Here is a 26,406-nt window from a genome sequence, read left to right on the forward strand (position 1 = left end):
CTGCTCCCAATTTATGCTTCCAAGTTCCTGTCTGATAGCTTCATATTTCCCCTTACTCCAATTAAATACTTTCCTAACTTGTCTGTTCCTATCCCTCCCCAATGCTGTGGTAAAGGAGATAGAATTGTGATCACTATCTCCAAAATGCTCTCCCACTGAGAGACCTGACATCTGACCAGGTTCATTTCCCAATACCAGATCAAGTACAGTCTCTCCTCTTGTAGGCTTATCTGCATATTGTGTCAGAAAACCTTCCTAAACACACCTAACAAACTCTATCCCATCTGAACCCCTTGCTCGAGGGAGATATGAATCAATATTTAGGAAATTAAGATCTCCCACCACAACAACCCTGTTATTATTATACCTTCCCAGAATTTGTCTCCCTATCTGCTCAATGTCCTTGTTACTATTGGGTGGTCTATAAAAAACACCCAGTAGAGTTATTGACCCGTTAGTGTGACGCTTTTACAACTTGGGGTGTCGGTACATGTGACAACAATAAAACAATATCAATCCTGCAAAACTCCAGGAAGAGAAGAGAGAAGGAGACATAACGAGTGACAGTGGTTTTAGTTTACCCGTTCTAGATTAGTGGAGGAAAATATATCAGCACCTATTCCATCAACCACTTCAGAATATTTTCCAAGTTTCAGAGAACTTTCATCTAAATCACTACTGCATGGGACAAGCATGCTGGAGAAGATTAATACTCAAAGTGTTTTCCTTACCTGATATCCACAGAAATCCATCCGCCGTACACCCTGCGTGGCAGGACAGTGATCTATCAAACGGTTGTACAAATGACCACTTGTTCTTCTTAGTACAGTATCTCTCCACCGTGGGCAGCACTTGCCGCAGTTCGTTCCTTCCGCCCACTGCGTACAGGTATTCATCCAAAGTACCGAGCACAAAATGCTCGCGGCAGTTCTTCATGGGAGCAATCTCCGTCCAGGTGTTGCTGCGCGGGTCGTAGCGACATGCGGTCCTGACTGCACAGGTGCGGCCCGTCGTGTGTTCCACCTCCCCGCCCGCCACAAACAGGAAGTCTCCCATGACGGCTACGCAGTGGTGACTTCTCCCCACGGGCATGGGGGACAGCTCGCTCCAGTTGGAAACCCCGGCGATGTGAACGTTCTCCTGGTCCACCGGGTTAAAGTACCGCAAGTCTCTCACTTTGCAGATCTCGCGTTTCTTGCCACCGATGATGTAGAGGGTCTCCGACTGAAAGCGGGGCCTTGTCCTGATGGTTTGCCAAATGGGCTGTGCATAGATACTCTGGTGGTACGCCAGCGACTCGTTAATGAAAGCCGTGGCTGTTTCACTGGCCTGAACCAGAGGGTGAGTCAGAGCCAGTGCATGAAGCGTGTCAACGTCCATTAAGCCAAAGCGTACATATTGTAATAGTTCACCCATGTACTGATAGCGACAGCCATGTTCCAGCCATTTCACCGCCAGCTACCAACAAAAAACAAAACAGGCCCATCAGTCTTTCAGAGCAACATGTATCCCAACAGTTTGTTAACAGTCAATAATTGTAACAGTTCAACACAGTAGATTCTGTAGGTGGTGGAAATCCAGAACAACACGCACGCAAAATACTGAAGGAACTCAGCGGGTCAGGCATCTTGTGTATATACCACATTATTATTTACCTGCAGTGCACTTTCTCTGTAGCCGTTACACTTCGTTCTATATTTTGTAATTGTTAGAGTCATAGTCATCGAAAAGTACAGCACAGAAACAGGCCCTTTGGCCCATCTAGTCCATGTTGAACCATTCAAACTGTCTATTCCCATCGATCTGCACCCAGACCCCTACCATCCATGCACCGATCCAAACTTCTCTTAAACATTGAAATCAAGCTCGCATGCACTTGTGCTGGCAGCTCATTGCATACTCTCATGTTTCTCTGAGTGAAGAAGTTTACCAACTTGTTCCCTTTAAACTTTTGATGTTTCCCCCTTAACCCATGACCTCTAGTTGTAGACTCACCCAACCACAGTGGAAAAAAGCCTGCTTGCATTTACCCTACATATACCTCTCATAATTTTGAATACCTCTATCAAATCTCATCTCACTCTTCCACATTCCAAGGAATGAAGAAGATTGTTTTAGTTTGTTCTACCTCAATGCACTATGTAATAATTTGATTATAATGAACAGTGTGGATATCTGTACTGGATATCTTAACTTAGTTAATGGCAAATAAGGATGTTGATTTATGCCAATAGTATGCTTCTCACTTCAGCTGAAACTGAAGTCACACGGATCACACTGATCACACGGATCACACACAGCACACTGATCACACGGATCACACAGAGTACACTGATCACACGGATCACACTGATCACACGGATCACACTGATCACACAGAGCACACTGATCACACGGATCACACTGATCACACGGATCACACTGATCACACAGAGTACACTGATCACACGGATCACACTGATGACACAGATCACACGGATCACACAGATCACACTGATCACACATATCACATGGATCACACAGAGCACACTGATCACACGGATCACATGGATCACACGGATCACACGGAGCACACTGATCACACTGATAACACAGAGCACACTGATCACACTGATCACACTGAACACACTGATCACACTGATCACACGGATCACACTGAACACACTGAACACACAGAGCACACTGATCACACAGATCACAGTGATCACACAGAGCACACTGATCACACGGATCACAGTGATCACACAGAGCACACTGATCACATGGATCACACTGATCACACACAGCACACTGATCACACGGATCACACAGAGTACACTGATCACACGGATCACACTGATCACACGGATCACACTGATCACACAGAGCACACTGATCACACGGATCACACTGATCACACAGAGTACACTGATCACACGGATCACACTGATGACACAGATCACACGGATCACACAGATCACACTGATCACACATATCACATGGATCACACAGAGCACACTGATCACACGGATCACATGGATCACACGGATCACACGGAGCACACTGATCACACTGATAACACAGAGCACACTGATCACACTGATCACACTGAACACACTGATCACACTGATCACACGGATCACACTGAACACACTGAACACACAGAGCACACTGATCACACAGATCACAGTGATCACACAGAGCACACTGATCACACGGATCACAGTGATCACACAGAGCACACTGATCACATGGATCACACTGATCACACACAGCACACGGATCACACTGATCACAGAGCACACTGATCACAGTGATCACACTGATCACACTGATACAAAGTCGGCAGCAAGGCTGGAATGAGGACTGCAACATGGTTGTCCTAGAGATACACAGACTGGGTGCTGGTGAGTGCAATTCTTGGCAGCATTGTTGAGAATTCTTTACATGAGTTCACTCACAATTGAAGGAGCAGGATGCCAATATTGGCCTTGCTGAATTCATGCAGATTTTTGTACAATGCTGGAGGAGCTCGGCAGTTCAGGTAGCATCTATGGAGGGGAATAAATGTTGCTATCTGATTATGTGACACATTATCAAAAGCCTTTCCCAGTTTATTCCTGCTTGAACCAGTCTGGCCATTCTCCATTCTCCTCTGATCTCTCTCATTATCATGGCATTTTGGCCACAGAACTACCACTCACTGGATGTTTTTAATTTTTTTTTTGCACCATTCTCTGTAAACTTCAGAGGCCGTTGTGCAAGAGAATCCCAGGAGATAAGCAATTTCTGAGATACTCAAACCATCCCACCTGGCACCAACAATTATTTTATGGTCAAAGTCACTTAGATCACATTTCTTCCCTATTCTTATATTTATTCTGAACAACAACTGAACCTCTTCACTATGCCTACATGTTTTTAATACATTGAGTTGCTGCCACATGATTTGCTGATTAGATATTTGCATTAACGAGCAGGTGAATAGTTGAAGCTAATAGATTGACCACCGAGTGTAGATAACAAATAGATCCTGCAGAACAGAGTGTTATGAATGCTAATGGAAATCAAAATCAGTTGAAGTATGTCATTCTTGCCTGCTGTTGAAAGAAAGCAAAATGTTACATTAGAACAATATGAAGTTTGTAAACACAAAGGATCCTGCAGATTTGAATATTCAGAGAAACTTTGACTGTTTATTCCCCTCCATGGATGTTGCCTGAATTGCTGAGTTTCTCCAGTATTTTGTGTGTGTTGGCATAAAGTATGTGGCTTAATTATATTGCTGGGACTTCAAAGTGTTTCACATCGATTCGAGATAAAACAAAAATAGAAAAACATACTTTTTTTTCAAAATTACAACATTCACTTTGATGACAAAAAATATTGAACAGAAATTGCATTAGTAGATCAATAGCTGATGTATTGCATTATGTTAAAACCAATTTAAATGAGTATTGTGCCCTTGTCTATTTCAAAAGTTGTCAAATAAAGCCTAGTTCAAGCCCATATTAATATTTCCCCCAAGGAATTACAATGAAATGTTTGTCTTTGGTTCAAGAGTTGTGCTTTTACCAACATACATACGGCACGATATTACTAAAGCCATTGTTACAAATATAGGATAACTTTTAATTCAGAGTCAGAATCACTGTATGTTGTGAAATTTGTTGTTTTACCACAGCAGAACAGTGCCATACATAAAATATACTGTAAAGTACACTCAGTGACCACTTCATTATGCAACTCCTGTGCCTAATACTGTGTGTATGTCTGTGGTCTTCTGCTGCTGCAGCCCCTCCATTTAAGGGTTCAACATGTTGTGCGTTCAGAGATGCTCTTCAGCATATCACTGTTGTAATGTGCGGCTGTTGGAGTTACTGTTGAGTCAATCTGGCTATGCTCCTCTGACCTCTCTCACTAACAAGACTTTTTCACCCACAGAACTGTTTTTCATTTTATTGCACTGTCATTCTCTGTAAACTCTAGAGACGGCTGTGTGTGAAAATCCCAGGAGATCAGCAGTTTCTGAGATACTCAAACCACCGCATCTGGCACCAACAATCATTCCACAGTCAAAAGTCACTAAGATCACATTTCTTCCTCATCCTGGTGTTTGGTCTGAACAACAACTGAACCTCTTGACCATGACTGCATGCTTTTATGCATTGAGTTGCCTCTATGTGATTGGCTGATTAGATTAACAAGCAGGTGTACAGATGTACTTCAGTCGGTGGCCACTGAGTATGTATATGAAATTAAAGAGTAGGAATGGTGAGGTAGTGTTCATGGCTTCATTGTCAATTCAGAAATCTGATGGTGGAGGGGAAGAAGCTGTTCCCAGGGCTGAAATGGCTAACACGAGAGGGCACAGTTTTAAGGTGCTTGGAAGTAGGTACAGAGGAGATGTCGGGGTAAGTTTTTTACGCAGAGAGTGCTGAGTGCGTGGAATGGGCTTCCAGTGACCGTAGTGGAGGTGGATACGATAGGGTCTTTTAAGAGACTCCTGGATAGGTACATGGAGCTTAGAAAAATAGAGGGCTGTGGGTGACCCTAGGTAATTTCTAAAGTACAGTACATGTTCGGCACAGCATATACATAGCTAGGGTGCCTAGGACTTTTGCACAGCACTCCATTTGTCATCACAGAGCGGACAGCGAGTTTGTAAATCTGGCAGGAGCAAAGGCAGTCAGAAATGGTGAGGGAGGAGTGCCGCAAGGGTCGTGGGACAGGTGGCAGAGAAGGAGGGCCAGGGGCGGGAGATAGCACCCGTGCAGACACACTCAGCCCTGAGACACCTGGCAAGGTCTCCCTGTCCACTTCTCACTCTCAGTCCACAGTAGAGACCCACATCAGAATCAGATTTATCATCACTCACACACGTCGTGAAACTGGTTTTTTTTTGTGGCAGCAGTACAATACAGTACTGTGCAAAGGTCTAGCTATATATATATATATATATATATATGTGCCTAAGACTTATGCAAAGTATTGTACATTATCTATTTAAATCAGATCTAATGTTTCAATTAGATTTCTCCAAGTGGAAACTAATCCCCCTCTCCCCTCTCCACCTCATTCTCTCTCCCTCCCGCTCCCTCCCCCTCTCTATCATTTATACTCATTCATCTGCACCTTGTGGAACATCAGGCAGCAACCCAGCACTGATGGATAGTGTGTAAGGAGCTGGCCTAATTCAAACCTGTGACCACTGGCCTTGAAGTCCAGTCCAGATTCCACTATACCACCGGCCAGCATATATATACATATTTCTTTCATGGACTCATTGTCCTTTCAGAAATCTGATGGTGGAGACATCAGTTTGCATTTGGAGAGATCTAACTGAAACATTTGATCTGATTTAAATAGATCATTCACCTCGCTGCCAATATACTCTGTATTGCATTAAATTAACATAGAATTGCTTTTAACATCAACCTTTGTTTACCAACAGAAAGTTTGTCAAAATAAATCAATGCCTACAATGTTTAATAGATCTCCCCAGGATATTAGTACATTGGACAGATGTGATTTATTACCTTTAGATTGGTGAACTACTCACAGCACTGTGTTTAGGCATTGTAAACCCGCATTCTCCAATGTAACTGGTGTCATCTCTAGTGACAGGAGGGAGGGAGAAATGAATTCAAATGGGGAACGGCAACATCATAATGGCCCGTTATTACACTGACAAATCTGTAGATTTTGCTTTATTTTTTCATCAATTTTTCCCTCTGTTTTTCTAAAGAGACTGTCGCCCTTGCTGGCACTCAGTTCTGTTAGCACCAATTACAAGTGACAGTCTCACTGAGTTTTAGAAACCTCCTGAAAACAAGGAGGCCAATTCAGTCCATCGTATCCCTGTCAATCTCAGTCAACTACTTCACATTTTTCCCATGATCCTTGACTATCAGCTTTGTGATCTGCTAAAGTTTGTCTTTTCAATCCCCATTGTATATACCCTTTATACCCGAGGTATTCTTTCAGCTCTTTTAAACCACACAGAGTATTGTGGTTGCCTCAATATATGGATGTGTAAGCTTTAGAGAGGGCACTGAGGAGATTTACCAGGACGCTGCATGAATTAGAGGGCATGTTTTAGCAGACTCAGTGGAACAAATGGCCTAATTCTGCCCCTATGTCCATAAGAATGTCTTATGAGGAAAGGTTGAGGGATCTATGGCTTCTCACCCTGGAGGATGAGAAGTGAATTGATAGAGGTGTATAAGATGCTAAGAGGCATTGATATGGTGGACAGCCAGAGACTTTTTCCCAGAGCAGAAATGGCTAATACAAGGGAGCACAAATTGAAGATGATTGGAGGAAAGGATGGTGAAAAATCAGAGGTAAGTTTTTTTTTACACAGAGAGTGCAAAGTGCATTCAATGTGCTACCGGGGTGATGGTAGAGGTAGATTCAATAGCAGTTTTTAAGAAATTCTAAGATTTCTGAGAGAAAAATGGATGGCTATGGGGGGAGGGAAGGGTTAGAGAGAATTAAAGGGTCAGTAGAACATCGTAGGCCAAAGGACCCTGTACGATGCTGTAATGTTCTCTGTTCTCTGTGCAGCCTGAACAACATCACATAGTTTAGCACCGAGTCTGAACTAATCCGGAGACCTCAGCAGCTGACGGATTATACGACATTACTCTGACTGCACCTCAATGTACAATGTCTTGGAAATGTTATGGTTAATTGCTGTATCACTGAGGCTCTTCTCACACACAACAGCTCTCCAGTGAGTCAGGAAAATTACTAGAGCTAAGGGGACTTCGTAGCAGGATTTAGTATGATGAAATGCAGAGATCAGCAAGAAGGGTAAAATTTCAGTAGAAAAAGGCAGCATTTCTCTGGTGAGTTGAGTTTGACAGACTCTGTTCATGTGGTGCAGCTCAGACAAAGCCTAGCTGGTAATTCCATCAAGTCAAACCTCCCCACCTCCCCAGGGCTGAAAGTCTGTGTGACTCCAGGGATCAAGGTCTATTTGAATTCAGAAGGCCAGGTCCAGAGGTCAAATCTGGTGGAGTAGTCCGGAAGACAAAGCTGAAGGTTAAAGTTCAGAGAACTGCAATTCTGCAGGTAGAAGCCTGAAGGTTGAGGCCTGAAAGAGTGCAAAGGAGACACAAGGGCATGAGTCATCAGGGCTACGTGCCCATGGTATAACAGGAAGATACGAGCAGTGGCTGATTGATAGGAGGCAAAGAGTGGGAAAAAAGGGAGCCTTTTCTGATTGGCTGCCAATGACAAGTGGTGTTCCAGAGGGGTCCATGTTGGGACTGATTCTTTTTACAGTATATGTTAATGATTTGGATGATGGAATGGATGGCTTGGTTGCAAAGTTTGCAGAGAATATGAAGATGGGTAGGTAGTTTTGAGGAAGTAGAGAGGCTAATGAAGGACTCTGTCCTTTCTCGATATCTCTGTCTCTATCTCTGGAGACAGCCCATCTCCTGATGTCTATTATAAACCCATGGACTCTCACAGATACCTGGACTATAGCTCTTCCCACCCTGTTTCTCGTAAAAATGCCATCTCCTTCTCTCAGTTCCTCTGTTTCCACCACATCTGCTCTGAGGATGAGGCTTTTCATTCTAGAACGATGGACATGTCCTCCTGCTTCAAAGCAAGGGGCTTCCCTTCTTTCACCATCAACACTGCCCCCAACCACATTTAACGCAAACAACAGGAATTCTGCAGATGCTGGAAATTCAAGGAACACACATCAAAGTTGCTGGTGAACGCAGCAGGCCAGGCAGCATCTGTAGGAAGAGGTGCTGCCTGGCCGCTGCGTTCACCAGCAACTTTGATGTGTGTTCCCCAACCACATTTCTTCCATTTCACTCACATCTGCCCTCACCCCATCCTCCCGTCACCCTGTCCCACTTGTCCTCACCTACCACCCTATCAGCCTCTGCGTCCAGCACATAATTCTCCAGAACTCATGCCATCTCCAACGGGATCCCACCATCTTCCCCCTGCCCCCCCCCCCACTTTCTGCTTTCTTCAGAGATCGCTCCCTACACAACTCCTCTGTCCTTTCGTCCCTAACCACTGATTTCCCTCCTGGCACTTATCCTTGCAAGCAGAACAAGTGCTACACCTGCCCCTACACCAGCTCCCTCACTACCATTCAGGGCCCCAAACAGTCTTTCCAGGTGCGACGACACTCCAACTGTGAGTCTGTTGGGGTCATCTACTGTATCTGGTGTTCCCGGTGTGACTTCCTGTATATCGGTGAAACCCAAAGTAGAGTGGGAGACCGTTTCACCGAGCACCTATGCTCCATCCTGTCAGATATATATATGTACCTATAGATGTACAGTGAAGAGCATTCTGACAGGCTGCATCACGGGCTGGTATCGGGGGTGGTGGGAGTGGGTGGCCTACTGAACAGCACCGAAAGAAGCCGCAGAGAGTTGTAAATTTAGTCGGCTCTGTCTTGGGGACTTGGTCTACAAATTACCCAGGACATCTTCAGGGAGCGGTGTCTCAGAAAGGCAGTGTCCGTTATTAAGGACCTCCAGCACCCAGGGCATGCCCTTTTCTCACTGTTACCATCAGGTAGGAGGTACAGGAGCCTGAAGGCACACACTCAGTGATTCAGGAAAGCTTCTTCCCCTCTGCCATCTGATTCCTTAATGGACATTGAACCTGTGAACACTACCTCACTTTTTAAATATATATTATTTCTGATTTCGCATGATTTTTGATCCATACATCTATTGTAATTGATTTACTTTTTTTCTTCTATATTATAGAAACATAGAAACATAGAAAATAGGTGCAGGAGTAGGCCATTCAGCCCTTCGAGCCTGCACTGCCATTTATTATGATCATGGCTGATCATCCAACTCAGAACCCCGCCCCAGCCTTCCCTCCATACCCCCTGATCCCCGTAGCCACAAGAGCCATATCTAACTCCCTCTTAAATATAACCAATGAACTGGCCTCAACTGTTTCCTGTGGCAGAGAATTCCACAGATTCACCACTCTCTGTGTGAAGAAGTTTTTCCTGATCTCGGTCCTAAAAGGCTTCCCCTTTATCCTCAAACTGTGACCCCTTGTTCTGGACTTCCCCAACATTGGGAACAATCTTCCTGCATCTAGCCTGTCCAATCCCTTTAGGAATTTATACGTTTCAATCAGATCCCCCCTCAATCTTCTAAATTCCAACGAGTACAAGCCCAGTTCATCCAGTCTTTCTTCATATGAAAGTCCTGCCATCCCAGGAATCATTCTGGTGAACCTTCTTTGTACTCCCTCTATGGCAAGGATGTCTTTCCTCAGATTAGGGAACCAAAACTGCACACAATACTCCAGGTGTGGTCTCACCAAGGCCTTGTACAACTGCAGTAGTACCTCCCTGCTCCTGTACTAGAATCCTCTCGCTATAAATGCCAGCATACCATTCGCCTTTTTCACCGCCTGCTGTACCTGCATTGTACTGCATTGAACTGCTGCTGCTAAGTTAACAAATTTCACAACACATGCCAGCGATAATAAACATGATTCTGATTCTAATTCTAATTCTGAAAATGTGGGATTTCCCAGTGGCCACCTGTTTTAATTCCACTTCCGATTTCAATTCTAACACCTCAGTCCATGTCCTCCTCTACTGGTGCGATGAGGCCACACTCAGTTTGGAGGAGCAACACCTTGTATTCCATCTGGGAAGCCTCCAACCTGATGGCATAAACATTGATTTCTCGAACTTCCGGTAATGCTCCCTCCCCACCCTTCACCATTGCCCATTCCCATTTCCCTCTCTCATCTTATCTCCTTGCCTGCCCATCACCTCCCTCTGGTGTTCCACCCCTCTTTCTTCCATGATTTCTGTCCTCTCCTATCAGATTCCCCCTTCTCCAACCCTGTATTTTTCACCAATCAACTTCCCGGCTCTTCACTTCTCCCTTCCCCCTCCCAGTTTCACCTTTCACCTTGTGTTTCTCCCTCCCTTCTCCCCACCTTCACTCCTCGTTTTCTTTTCTCCAGTCCTGATGAAGGCGCTTGGCCCAAAACGTTGACTGTATTCTGCCTGGCCTGCTGAGTTCCTCCAGCAGTGCATGTATGTTGCTACTGAAGGACTTAGACAGATTAAGAGAATGGGCAAAGAAGTGGCAGATGGAATACAATGTTGGGAAGTGTATGGTCATGCCTTTTGGTAGAAAAAATGAAAGGGTTGACTATTTTCTAAGTGGAGAGAAAGTACAAATAACTGCGGTGCAAGGGGACCTGGGAGCCATGAGGAAGGCAATGTTAGCACTCATTTCAAGAGGACTTGAATATAAAGGGAAAAATATAATGTTGAGAGCTTCTAAAGCACTAGTGAGGCTTCACAGAGTATTGTGTGCAGTTTTGGGCCTCTTATCTACGAAAGGATGTGCTGAAACTGGAGAGGGTTCAAAGGAGGTTCACGAAAATGATTCTGGGATTGAATGACTTGTCATATGAAGAGTGTTTGATGGCTTTGGGCCTGTATTTACTAGACTTCAGAAGAATGAGGGATGACCTCATTGAAGCCTATTGAATGGTAAAAGGCTTTGAGCTGGCCCGTGTCAGCAATGGAGGGCTGTCCGTGTGTGTGAGTGGGTGGGTGAGTGTTCTGAAAAGAGCTTGTTTTGCAGTTGATATCTTGTTTTGTTTTGTTGTTGTTGCTGTTGTTGTCTGTGTTGTATGGCTTCACTTGTGGGCTGCCCCCAGCACATCCTTGGGTGTGTTGGTTGTTAACACAAACAAAGCATTTCACTGAAAGTTTTAATGTACTGTACATGTGACAAATAAATCGGAATCTGAATCTGAATTTTTCAATACATTACATAAATAGAAGTTTCAGTGGCAATATAGCTGAAGGGTGTTAATCGAGTTATGGAAGGAAAGTCGAAGACAAGCCTGCCCATTTCACTTCAAACCACCATTCTGAGTTTACAGTGAAATATCAAGAAGCTGTAAATACAGGAAATCTCTCTGCCTCTCTGCACAGGTCCAGCAAAGAACTTTAAAAATCAGGAAGCTTTTCAATGGGAATCATTGATTGGAATACTGCACGGATGCAACAGAAGCATTCCTGTGCAGATCCGGGAAAGAACTTTAAAAACCCAGTCTCTATAAAGGGAAGAGTTATCACCTCGCGGAACGGTCGTTGTGGGAGTGGTCATTGTCGGAATAGTATAAGGCGGAGCTTTGGCTAAACAAGGCTTTGGCAAGAAGTTCAAGTTCAAGTTACTTTTATTGTCATTTCAACCACAACTGCTGACAGTACACAGTATAAACGAAACAACGTTCCTCCAGGACCATGGTGCTACATGAAACAACACAAAAGTACACTAGACTACCTGAACCAACACAAAACTACACCTGACTACAGACCTGCACGGGACTACATAAAGTGCACAAGACAGTACAATAATTAATAAACAAGACAATAGGCACAGTAAAGTACAAATTATAATATAATAGTTGGTGCGTGGCCAAGTGGTTAAGGCGTCAGTCTAGTGATCTGAAGGTCGCTAGTTCAAGCCTCAGCTGAGGCAGCGTGTTGTGTCCTTGAGCAAGGCACTTAACCACACATTGCTCTGCGACGACACCGGTGCCAAGCTGTATCGGCCCTAGTGCCCTTCCCTTGGACAACATCGGTGGCGTGGAGAGGGGAGACTTGCAGCATGGGCAACTGCCGGTCTTCCATGCAAGCTTGCCCAGGCCTGTGCCCTGGAAACCTTCCAAGACAAATCCATGGTCTCACAAGACTAACGGATGCCTATGACAATAAATGATGTAAAATGTAAATGTGAATGTAAACATTGTTTTAGCAGAAATTGAGAAAGAGATGAGCAAAAATTGCAAAGCGACTGGAGTGGTGTTCAGTTGAGTGAGTGTGTGTGTGTGTGTGTGTGTGTGTGTGTGTGTGTGTAGGTTGGTATCAGACTGTACTCTCTGGGAACTGAGGAGTCCGGGCGGAAACAAGGTAAGTAGTAAGTTCATTCCTTATTTCTTATTCTGAATGAACTCTACGGAGAATAGGGGTTACGTCCACAGAGCCAGTGTTTTGTTCTGGGTGTCAGATGTGGGAATTCCAGGAGACACCTAGCCTCCCCGATGGCCATATTGCACCAGGTGCATCGAGATGCAGCTCCTTAGAGACTGTGTTAGGGAACTGGAGCTGCAGCTCGATGACCTTCGGCTTGTTAGGGAGAGTGAGGCAGTGATAGACAGGAACTACAGGGAGGTAGTCACCCCGAGGCTACAGGAGACAGATAAATGGGTGACTGTCAGAAGAGGGAAGGGAGGGCATCAGATATGGAGAGCACCCCTGTGGCTGTCCCACACAATCATGTATTCCAGTTTAAGTACTGTTTTGGGGGGCGGGGGGAATGACCTACCTGGGGAAAGCCACTGGCACTGAGCCCGACCCTACAGCTCAGAAGAGTAGGGAACTGAAGAGGGTGGCAGCAGCAATAGGGGACTCCATCGTCAGGGGAATAGATAGGCGATTCTGAGGGCAGGTGAGATCTGTATAAAAGGGATGGGTTGCACTTGAATCCGAGGGGGACAAATAGTCTTGCTGGCAGATTTATTAGAACTGTTGAGAGTGGTTTAAACTAATATGTCAGGGTGATGGGAACCAGTATGACAGAGCTGAGGATGAGCCAGCAGGTTTACAAGTAGATGATGGGTGTAATGTGAATGTAAGGAAGGACAAGCCGGATACAAATGCTTACAGAGCACAAAGTTAAATTGTACCAAAGAGGCAAAATTCAAAAGGGCGAAGTACGCAGGACTGAAGGTGCTGTATTTAAATGTGTGTAGCATTCGGATTAAGGTGGACAAACCTGTGGCACAACTAGAGATTGGTTGGTATAACATTGTGGGCATCACTGAATCGTGGCTGGAAGAAGGTCATAGTTGGGAGGTTAACATCGAAGGATGCACTGTGTATTGGAAGGACAGGCAGGAAGACATAGGCAGTGGTGTGGCTCTGTTGGTAGGAGATGGAATTACAACTTTAGAAAGAGATGACATAGGGTCAGATAACGTTGAATCTTTGTGGGTGGAGTTAAGTAACTGCAAGGGTAAAAAAAAACAGTATGGGAATCAGATATAGGCCTCCAAATAGTAGGAAACATGTGGGGTTGAGATTACAAAGGGAGCTGGAAAAGGCACGTAATAAGGGTATGGCACAATTGTAATGGGGGATTTCAACATGCAAGGGGATTGGGAAAATCAGGTTGGTGTTAGATTGCAAGAGAGGGAATTTATTGAATGCCTATGAAAGGGCTTTTTAGAGCAGCTTGAGCTCGGGCCCACTAAGGGAAATGCTATCTTAGATTTGGTGTTGTGTAACAACCCAGATATTATTAGGGAGCTTAGTGTAAAGGAACCCCTAGGAGGCTGTGATCAAAAAATGATTGAATTCATATTGCAATCTGAGAGATAGAAACATAACTCACAAGTATCAGTATCGCAATGGAATAAAGGGAATTTCAGAGGCATGACAGAGGAGCTTGCCTCAGGTTAATTGGAGGAGGATATTGGCGAGGATGATGATAGAGCGCAGGTAGCTGACATTTCTGGGAATAGTTCACCAGGCGCAGGACAGAAATGTTCCACAGAGGAAGAATTTCACAAACGTCAGGGGTAGGCAGCCATGGCCAACAGGGGAAACTAAAGACTACATAAAAGCCCAGGAAAAGGCATATAAAGTAGCAAAAGTGAGCGGGAAGTTAGATGAAGTGGAAACTTTTAAAATCTAATAAAAAGACAACTATAAAAAGCTATAAGAAAGGAAAAGATGAAATATGAGGGCAAACTAGCCAATGATATAAAGCAGGACACCAAAAACTTCTCAGTTATATAAAACATAGAAACATAGAATAGTACAGCACAGTACAGGCCCTTTGGCCCACAATGTTGTGCTGACCCTCAAACCCTGCCTCCCATATAAGCCCCCACCTTAGATTCCTCCATATACCTGTCTAGTAGTCTCTTACACATCACTAGTGTATCTGCCTCCACCACTGACTCAGGCAGTGCATTCCACGCACCAACCACTCTCTGAGTAAAAAACCTTCCTCTAGTATCCCCCTTCAACTTCCCACCCCTTACCTTAAAGCCATGTCCTCTTGTATTGAGCAGTGGTGCCCTGGGGAAGAGGTGCTGGCTATCCACTCTATCTATTCCTCTTATTATCTTGTACACCCCTATCATGTCTCCTCTCATCCTCCTTCTCTCCAAAGAGTAAAGCCCTAGCTCCCTTAATCTCTGATCATAATGCATACATTCTAAACCAGGCAGCATCCTGGTAAATCTCCTCTGTACCCTTTCCAATGCTTCCACATCCTTCCTGTAGTGAGGTGACCAGAACTGGACACAGTACTGCAAGTGTGGCCTAACCAGAGTTTTATAGAGCTGCATCATTACATCGCGACTTTTAAACTCTATCCCTCGACTTATGAAAGCTAACACCCCATAAGCTTTCTTAACTACCCTATCCACCTGTGAGGCAACTTTCAGGGATCTGTGGACATGTACCCCAAGATCCCTCTGCTCCTCCACACTACCAAGTATCCTGCCATTTACTTTGTACTCTGCCTTGGAGTTTGTCCTTCCAAAGTGTACCACCTCACACTTCTCCGGGTTGAACTCCATCTGCCACTTCTCAGCCCACTTCTGCATCCTATCAATGTCTCTCTGCAATCTTTGACAATCCTCTACACTATCTACAACACCACCAACCTTTGTGTCGTCTGCAAACATGCCAACCCACCCTTCTACCCCCACATCCAGGTCGTTAATAAAAATCACGAAAAGTAGAGGTCCCAGAACAGATCCTTGTGGGACACCACTAGTCACAATCCTCCAATCTGAATGTACTCCCTCCACCACCACTCTCTGCCTTCTGCAGGCAAGCCAATTCTGAATCCACTTGGCCAAACTTCCCTGGATCCCATGCCTTCTAACTTTCTGAATAAGCCTACTGTGTGGAACCTTGTCAAATGCCTTACTAAAATCCATATAGATCACATCTACTGCACTACCCTCATCTATATGCCTGGTCACTTCCTCAAGGAACTCTATCAGGCTTGTTAGACACAATCTGCCCTTCACAAAGCCATGCTGACTGTCCCTGATCAGACCATGATTCTCTAAATGCCTATAGATCCTATCTCTAAGGATCTTTTCCAACAGCTTTCCCACCACAGACGTAAGGCTCACTGGTCTATAAATACCCGGACTATCCCTACTACCTTTTTTGAACAAGGGAACAACATTCGCCTCCCTCCAATCCTCCGGTACCATTCCCATGGACAACGAGGACATAAAGATCCTAGCCAGAAGCTCAGCAATCTCTTCTCTCGCCTCGTGGAGCAGCCTGGGGAATATTCCGTCAGGCCCCGGGGACTTATCTGTCCTAATGTATTTTAACAACTCCAACACCTCCTCTCCCTTAATATCAGCATGCTCCAGAACATCAACCTCACTCATATTGTCCTCACCATCATCAAGTTCCCTCTCATTGGTGAATACCGAAGAGAAGTATTCATTGAGGACGTCGCTCACTTCCACAGCCTCCAGGCACATCTTCCCACCTTTATCTCTAATCGGTCCTACCTTCACTCCTGTCATCCTTTTTTTCTTCACATAATTGAAGAATGCCTTGGGGTTTTCCTTTACCCTACTCACCAAGGCCTTCTCATGCCCCCTTCTTGATCTTCTCAGCCCCTTCTTAAGCTCCTTTCTTGCTTCCCTATATTCCTCAATAGACCCATCTGATCCTTGCTTCCGAAACCTCATGTATGCTGCCTTCTTCCTCCTGACTAGATTTTCCACCTCACTTGTCACCCATGGTTCCTTCACCCTACCATTCTTTATCTTCCTCACTGGGACAAATTTATCCCTTACATCCCGCAAGAGATCTCTAAACATCGACCACATGTCCATAGTACATTTCCCTGCAAAAACATCATCCCAATTCACACCCAATTCACATAAAGAGTAAAAGGGAGGTGAGAGTTGATATTGGACCACTGGAAAATGACGCTAGTGAGGTAGTAATGGGGGACAAAGAAATGGCCAATGAATTTAATGGGTACTTTGCATCTGGCTTCACTGCAGAAGATACTAGCTGTGTGCCAGAAGTCCCTGAGTGTCAGGGGGCAGGAGTGAAATCACAGAAAAACTACAGCACAGAAACAGGCCTTTTGGCCCTTCTTGGCTGTGCCGAACCATCTTCTGCCTAGTCCCACTGACCTGCACACGGACCATATCCCTCCATACACCTCCCATCCATGTATCTGTCTAATTTATTCTTAAATGTTAAAAAAGAACCCGCATTTACCACCTCGACTGGCAGCTCATTCTATACTCCCACCACTCTCTGTGTGAAGAAGTAATATTCCCTTTAAGCTTTTCCCCTCTCACCCTTAACCCATGTCCTCTGGTTTTTTTCTCCCCTTGCCTCAGTGGAAAAAGCCTGCTTGCATTCACTCTGTCTATACCCATCATAATTTTATATACCTCTATCAAATCTCCCCTCGTTCTTCTACGCTCCAGGGAATAAAGTCCTAACCTATTCAACCTTTCTCTGTAACTGAGTTTCTCAAGTCCCGGCAACATCCTTGTAAACCTTCTCTGCACTCTTTCAACCTTATTAATATCCTTCCAGTAATTTGGTGACCAAAACTGAACACAATACTCCAGATTCGGCCTCACCAATGCCTCATACAACCTCATCATAACATTCCAGCTCTTACACTCAATATTTTGATTAATAAAGGCCAATGTACCAAAAGCTCTCTTTACGACCCTATCTACCTGTGACACCACTTTTAGGGAATTTTGTAACTGTATTTCCAGATCCCTCTGTTCTACTGCACTCCTCAGTGCCTTACCATTAACCCTGTATGTTCTACCTTGGTTTGTCCTTCCAAAGTGCAATAGCTCACACTTGTCTGTATTAAACTCCATCGGCCATTTTTCAGTCCATTTTTCCAGCTGGTCCAAATCCCTCTGCAGGCTCTGAAAACCTTCCTCACTGTCTACTACACCTCCAATCTTTGTATCATCAGCAAACTTGCTGATCCAATTTACCACATTATCATCCAGATCATTGATATAGATGACAAATAACAATGGACCCAGCACTGATCCCTGTGACACACCACTAGTCACAGGCCTCCACTCGGAGAAGCAATTCTCTACTACCACTCTTTGGCTTCTTCCATTGAGCCAATGTCTAATCCAATTTACCACCTCTCCATGTATACCTAGCAACTGAATTTTCCTAACTAATCTCCCATGCGGCACCTTGTCAAAGACCTTACTGAAGTCCATGTAGACAACACCCACTGCCTACCCTTCATCCACTTTCCTGGTAACCTCCTCGAAGAACTCCAATAGATTGGTCAAACATGACCTACCACGCACAAAGCCATGTTGACTCTCCCTAATAAGTCCCAGTCTATCCAAATGCTTGTAGATTCTGTCTCTTAGTACTCCCTCCAATAACTTACCTACTACTGACGTTAAACTCACCGGCCTATAATTTCCCGATTACTTTTCGATCCTTTTTTAAACAACGGAACAACATGAGCAACTCTCCAATCCTCCGGCACCTCACCTGTAGACAGCGACATTTTAAATGTTTTTGCCAGGGTTCCCGCAATTTCAACACTAGTCTCCTTCAAGGTCCGAGGGAACACCCTGTCAGGTCCCGGGGATTTACCCACTTTAATTTTCCTCAAGACAGCAAGGACCTCCTCCTTTTCAATCTGTACAGTTTCCATGATCTCACTACTTGCTTCCCTTAATTCCATAGACTTCATGCCAGTTTCCTTAGTAAATACAGACGCAAAAAACCTATTTAAGATCTCCCCCATTTCCTTTGGTTCCGCACATAGCCGACCGCTCTGATCTTCAAGAGGACCAATTTTATCCCTTATAATCATTTTACTCTTAATATACCTGTAAAAGCTCTTTGGATTATCCTTCACTTTGACTGCCAAGGCAACCTCATGTCTTCTTTTAGCCCTCCTGATTTCTTTCTTAAGTATTTTCTTGCACTTCTTATACTCCTCAAGCACCTTATTTACTCCCTGTTTCTTATACATGTCATACAACTCCTTCTTCTTCTTTATCAGAGTTGCAATATCCCTTGAGAACCAAGGTTCCTTATTCCTATTCACTTTGCCTTTAATCCTGACAGGAACATATAAGCTCTGCAGTCTCAAAATTTCTCCTTTGAAGGCTTCCCACTCACCGATCACATCCTTGCCAGAGAACAACCTGTCCCAATCCACGCTTGGTGGATTGCCATTGCTATTAGGAAGGAAAAGTGCTAGGCAAACTGAAAAGTCTTAAGGTGGGTAAGTCACCTGGACCAGATGGACTACATCACAGAGTACTAACACAAAATAATCTGCAGGTGCTGGGGTCAAAGCAACACTCACAAAATGCTGGAGGAACTCAGCAGGTCAGGCAGCATCGTTTGCACAGATGCTGCCCAACCTGCTGAGTTTCTCCAGCATATTGTGAGTGTCACAGAGTACTAAAAGAGATTAATGAGGAGATAACAGATGCATTGTTCATTATCATTCAAGAATCATTTGATCCTGGCATGCTCCCAGAGGACTGGAAGATCATAAATGTCACTCCACTCTTTAAGAAGGGAGGAAGGCAAAAGAAAGGAAATTATAGACCAGTTAGTCTAATCTGAGTGGTTGGGGAAGTATTGGAGTCTATTATTAAAGATGAGGTTTCGGGATACTTGGAGACTAATGATTAACTAAGTCAAAGTCAGAATGGTTTCTGTGAAGGAAAATCTTGCTTGACATATCTGTAGGAGTTCTTCAAGGAAGTAACACGCAGAGTGGACAAAGGAGAGGCAGTGGATGTCATTTATTTAGATTTTCAGAAGGCATTTGATAAGGTGCCACACATGAGGCTGCTGAACAAGATAAAATACTATGGCGTTACAGGAGAGAGGCTGGCATGGGTAGTGGAATGGCTAACAGGCAGGAGGCAGCAAATGGGAATAAAAGGGGCCTTTTCAGGTTGACTGCCAGTGACTGGTGGTGTTCAGGGATCAGTGTTGGGACCACTACTTTTCACATTGTTTGTCAATGATTTAGATGGAATTGACGCTCTTGTGGCAAAGCTTGCGGATGATATGAAGATAGGTGGAGGGGTAGGTAGTGCTGAGGAAGCAATACGATGGCAGCAGGACTTAGACAAATTGGAAGAATGGGCAAAAAAGTGGCAGATGGAATACAGTGTTGGGAAATGTATGATAATACATTTTAGTAAAAGGAACAATCGTGTGGACTACTATCTAAATGGGGAAAAGGTTCAAACATCAGAAGTGCAGAGATACTTAGGAGTCCCTCTGCAAGACTCCCAGAAGGTTAATTTACAGATTCAGTCTGTGGGAAGGAAGGCAAATGCAATGTTGGCATTTATTTCAAGGGGAATAGAATATAAAACCAAAGAGATAATTCCGAGACTTTACAAGACACTAGTCAGGCCGCATTTGGAGAATTGTCAACTGCTTTGTGCCCCGTGACTCAGAAAGGATGTGTTGTCATTTGAGAGAGTCTAGAGGAGGTTCACGAGGATGATTCTGTGAATGAAGAGGTTAACATATGAGGAGCATTTGGCAGCTTTGGGCCTGTACTCGCTGGAATTTAGAAAAATGTTGGGGGATCTAATTGAAACCTACTGAATACTGAAAGGACTCGATAGGGTGGATATGAAGAGGGCATCCTATGATGTGGGATAGCCACATAACTAGCGGGCATAGCCTCAAAATTGGGAGGTGATCTTTTAGAACAGAAGTAAGGATGAATTTTTTTTAGCCAAAGAGTGGTGAATCTGTGGAATGCTTTGCCACAGACTGCGGTGGAGGCCAAATCCGTGGGTATATTTAAGGAGGAAGTTGATAGTTTCCTGATCAGTCAGGGCATCAAAGGATATGGCGAGAAGCCAAGTGTATGGGGTTGAGTGGTATCCGGGATAAGCCAGAGCAGACTCAGTGGGCTGAATGGCCTAATTCTGCTCCTATGACTTATGGTCTTATGGTCTAAGAGGTAATTCTTCTCTGTAGAAGACATGTCTAGGGTAAAGAAGGCGGTCATTTTCCAAATCAGAATATTTCAAGCTTTGCTGAAAGTCTCTCTCAGAATTATAATATAAAACCATAAAATATAGGAGCAGCCTTAGGGATCTGGCCCATACAGTTTGCTCCGCCACTTCATCACAGCTGTCCCAATTTTCCTCTCAGCCGCAGTCTCCTGCCTTCTCCCCATAAGCCTTCATGCCCTAACCAATCAAGAATCTGTCATCCTCAGCCTTACATTTACATAAAGACTTGGCCTCCACAGCTGCCTGTGGCAAAGAATTCCACAGATTCACCATTCACTGGCTAAAGAAATCCCTGCTCATCTCTGTTCTTAAAGGACGCCCCTCTATTCTGAGACTGTGTCCTCTGGACTCTCCCATATCCACTCTATCAAGGCCTTTCACCTTACGATAGGTTTCAATGAGGTCACCCCTCACTCTTCTGAATTCCAGTGAGTGCAGACCCAGAGCCATCAAACACTCTTCATATGACAAGCCATTCAGTCCTGAAATCACCTTTGTGAACCTCCTTTGAACCCTTTCTCGTTTCAGCACATCAACTTTAGAGTAAGTAACCAAAACCTAATCATAATACTCCGTGAGGGCTCACCAGAGCTTTATAAAGTTTCAACATTACATCCCTGCTTTGATATTCTAGTCCTCTTGAAACCTAACATCTCATTTGCCTTCCTCACCACAGATTCAACCTGCAAATTAACCTTTAGGGACTCCTGCATAAGGACTCCCAAGTCCTGCGCACCTCAGGTTTTTGTATTTTATCTCCATTTAGAAAATAGTCAGCCCTTTCATTTCTCCTTCATAAATGCATGCCAACACACCTCGCAACACTGCTTTCTATCTGCCATTTCTTTGCCCATTCTCCTAATCCATCTAAGTCCTCTGTAGCCTCTCTATTTCCTCAAAACTACCTGCCCCTCCACCTATCTTCATATCATCTGCAAACTTTGCAACAAAGCCATCAATTTCATCATCCACACGAGGAATTCTGCAGATGCTGGAAATTCAAGCAACACACATCAAAGTTGCTGGTGAACGCAGCAGGCCAGCAGTTGTTGCCTGGCCTGCTGCGTTCACCAGCAACTTTGTTGTGAATTCCATCATCCAAATCATTGACATATAATTTAAAAAGAAATGGTCCCAACACAGATCCCTGTGGAACACCACTAGTCACCAGCAGCCAATCAGAAAAAGCTCCTTTTATTCCCACTCTTTACCTCCTGCCAATCAGCCACTGCTTTATCCATGCTAATATCTTTCCTGTAATACCACGGGCTTGTAGCTTGTTAAGCAGCCTCATGTGTGGCACCTTGTCCGAGGCCGTCTGAAAATCCAAATACACAACATCAACCAATTCTCTTTTGTCTATCCTGATTGTTATTTCTTCAAAGAATTCCAACAGATTTATCAGGCAAGATTTTTCCTTGAGGAAGCCATACTGACTACGGCCTACTTTATCACGTGCCTCCAAGTACCCTGAGACCTCATCCTTAATAATTGATTCCAACATCTTCCCAAATCCCAAACACTGAGGTCAGAATAACTGGCCTATAGTTTCCTTTCTTCTGCCTCTCTCCCAGTCTGCAATCTTCCAGTCTCCAGAACCATTCCAAAATCTTGTGATTCTTGATAAATCATTACTAATGCCTCCATGATCTCTTCAGCCACCTCTTTCAGAATTCTGGGGTGTACACCAACTGGTCTAAGTGACTTATCTACCTTCAGACCTTATGTTATGGTAACTTCACACATTTCATGACCTCTGACACTTGGAACTTCTACCATACTACCAGTGTCTTCCACAGTGAAGACTAATACAAAATACTTATTCAGTTTGTTCGCCATTTCATTCTCCCCCATTGCTACCTCACCAGCATTGTTTTCTAGTGGTCCAATATCCACTTTCGCCTCACTTTTACACTTTACGTATCTGAAGAAACTTTTCGTATCCTTTTTAAGATTATTGGCTAGCTTACTTTCATATTCCACCTTTACCTTCTTAATGACTTTTTCAGTTGTGTTACGTTGGTTTTTAAAAGCTTTCTAATCTCTTAACTTCTATCTTCCATTCGCCATCGACCATAAGACCATATGACCATAAGATGCAGGAGTAGAGTTAAACCGGTTGACTGATTCATCATTCCTCTCAACCTGCTCATTGACACCTGTCCTAATCAAGATCCTATCAACTTCTGTTTTAAAAATACCCAATATACTCAGTCTATGGCAATGAATTACACTGATTCTGTCACAACCACGGATTCGGCAGCACAGTAGATACGGCAATTATGCTTGTGAATATCCATGTGTCAGCTAATTATTATTTAATTGTGATACTACTTAACTCCATACTTGTCATCGTAGTGCTTGCTGAGACTTGCACAGAGCACTGCAACGCTTCGCTGCCTGTTTGCATTCGGCCTTCCCTGAGAAATTGGACTGTCGAGTCAACTGACTCTGAAGACTAGCAGTATTCATTTAATGTTTAGATGTTCTTTTCAGCCGCAGTGTAGGCTTTGTTTTCCATTTGAGAGTTTTAGTTAATGGCCCTGTTTGGCCTAGCGTTTGTTGTTTTATTTTCCCTTTAACACTGTTCATATTAAAGTCTGTAAACTATCGACCTGCTTCAGTGTCTCTCACTCCGCACTTGGGCCATATCCGAACCTGGTAACAGATTCACCACCATCTGGCTGAGGAAATTCCTCCTCATCTCTGTCCTAAATGGACATCCCTCTATTTTGGGGCTGTGCCCTCTGGTCCAAGACTTGCCTACAATATGATTCCAATTTTAGAACGTGTTTCAGAGAACAGTGTAGGCTCTTCAGCTCTTAGTGTTGTTTAACCTACTCTAAGATCAATCTAACCCTTCAGTCCCCATAACCCTCTATTTTTCTATCATCTACGTGCCTATCTAAATGTCTCTTATGTATCTGCCCTGGCTATTCAAGTATCTATCAGCCTGTGCCTTAAACAACTTTGCCTCCACAGCCTCCTCATCTCTGTTCTAGATGGACATCCCTCTATTCTGAGTCTGTGTCCTCTGGTCTTGGATTCCACTATCATTGGAAACATCCTCTCCACACCCACTCTATTGAGCCCTATGGAGGGAAATCAATTTTCCTACTTCAGAAGCATTTAAGTGCCCTCACCTGACCACACCACAGGAAATCCTAATACCTGTAAATGTACCCTTAGTGGCCATTTTATCACAGGTACACCTGTACACCTGCTCATTACTGTAAATATCTAATCAGCCTATAATGTGGCAGCAACTCAAAGCATAAAAGCATGCAGACCTGGTCAAGAGCTTCAGTTGTTGTTCAGACTAAACATCAGAATGGGGATGAAAAGTGGCTTTGACTATGGAATGATTATTGGTGCCAGACAGGGTGGATTGAGTATCTCAGAAACTGCTGATCTCCTGGGATTTTCATGCACAACAGTCGCTAGAGTTTAAAGAGCATGGTGCGAAAAACAAAAAAAAATCGAGTGAGTGACAGTTCTGTGGGTGAAAATACCTTATTAATGAGGTCAGAGGGGAATGGCCAGAGTGAATCAAGCTAACAGGAAGGTGACAGTAACTTAAGTAATCACGTGTTACAACAGTGGTGTGCAGAAGAGCATCTCTGAACGCACAACACATTGAACCTTGAAGTGGACGGGCTACAGCAGCAGAAGACCGTGAACATACACCCAGTGGCCTTGTTATTAGGTACAGGAGCTACCAAATCCAGTGGCCACTGATTGTATATGGCGAATAAAGATGACTCTTGACTCTTGACTCTTGATCAATAGATGAAAGATGGAATTACAGAATGTGTAAGAAGAGAACATGAATGATTATTGGAAAGGATAGGTGGCATGGTATTCACACATAATTATTTTTCAAGCAGCGTTGGATTGGGTAAACATCACCCCTATTTTCGATTCAGATTCAGATTTATTTATCACATCTACATGAAAACATAGGGTGGCAGGTTGGAGATATGTCTCTACCAAGGCAGTGTAAGGTACTCCTCCCTCTGCAAACCTGAAGGTCACCCTTGGGCAAGGTGTAGCACCTGCATAGCCCCCGATCAGGGTCACGTGAAGCCATGGGAGCAGGTGGTGGATGGTCGTATGAGCAGCTGGTGCACATCACCACTCCTGGTTATGCGACCACTGATGCCAGGCAGACAATCTCTGAAGAGTATTGATAGTGGCTGGGGTCACCCGTCTTGTAAAGACACTGCCCAGAAGAAGGCAATGGCATGGAAAAACCACGTCACATGAAATGGCACAAAGCGAATGAACATCAAAACATACAGTGAAATGTATCGTTTGCATTAACAGATGAAGGATGTGCTGAGGGCAGCCAGTGAGTGTCGTCACATATTCTGGTGCCAATGTAGCATGCCCACCATGACTGGAAGAATAACGTAAAACACAACAAGCAACAAGAAAACAAGCCCCTTTCGTCCTTCCCACCAGCACACATGAACAGTGCTCCAAGGTCAGGGCAGGCCTCTGAGCCTTCAGGCTTCAGACATCGGGCTACTTAGAGTCCTGAGAGTTAAAACAGTCCAGGTGTTAACTGTTCTGAGGAATTTCCACCTGCCCTGCGTCCTTTGTAGGGAGTAGATTTTAAATTCAAGTTTTCATACCACTTCATCTTTATCATTTTGTTTGAAAACAATACCATCTGACGATGGTAACTATGCTGGTAAACAGTACTATATTGAAATGACCCTGTGGGTTTCCCTGCCACATTCTGAATTGACTGACAACCTCCTTTACAGAGAAAGGTAAAGAGAAGTCATTGCCAGCCCTACTGCAGATCTGTTCAAAGGCTGTGAAGGTCACAGCCAAGCAAATGAACTTCCTCCTCAAGACAGAAATAAATAAATGGCAAGGAAAGAAACTAAAATGCAATCTCTAGTGTTCAAGACACGATCTGTAAGTGATAATGATTGACAGCTGAGCTATATCCATGCAATATCTGAGATCGCACGTTCTCATTTTCCTCAGTGTAGCTAGCAAGCACACATTAAACATCCGTCTGATGCCCAAATTAACCTTCTCAGGAAACTGAAAGAGGCACAAACTATCATAATCAGCCTTTCATTATCGCAGCAGCCTCTAGTTAAAGGGTCAGAATAATTGTGCCATCAGAGCAGTGATTGTTTTCAATCAACAGAAGGCTGAAATGACAGGTCTGTGATTGAATAGTTTGATGAAACTGCTCTAGGCCTAATCAGACCAGATGAAAGGGAGGCATGATTGGTGCAAATGAACATTCAACCCTCTTCTCTTCATTTACAA

The 26,406-nt window shown here is 44.1% G+C and overlaps 1 protein-coding gene across 1 annotated transcript in view; it reads right to left on the minus strand.

The window, feature by feature from the left end:
• Positions 1 to 26,406, minus strand: part of klhl32 (kelch-like family member 32) — a 276,783-nt gene that overhangs the window by 79,537 nt on the left and 170,840 nt on the right. The window contains exon 8 of the mRNA XM_063069988.1: positions 732 to 1,458. Coding sequence (XP_062926058.1) covers positions 732 to 1,458 — 727 coding nt within the window. The remainder of the gene's footprint in view (positions 1 to 731; positions 1,459 to 26,406) is intronic.

The sequence above is a fragment of the Mobula hypostoma genome, chromosome 2 (assembly GCF_963921235.1).
Source record: "Mobula hypostoma chromosome 2, sMobHyp1.1, whole genome shotgun sequence".
Taxonomy (NCBI): Eukaryota; Metazoa; Chordata; class Chondrichthyes; order Myliobatiformes; family Myliobatidae; genus Mobula; species Mobula hypostoma.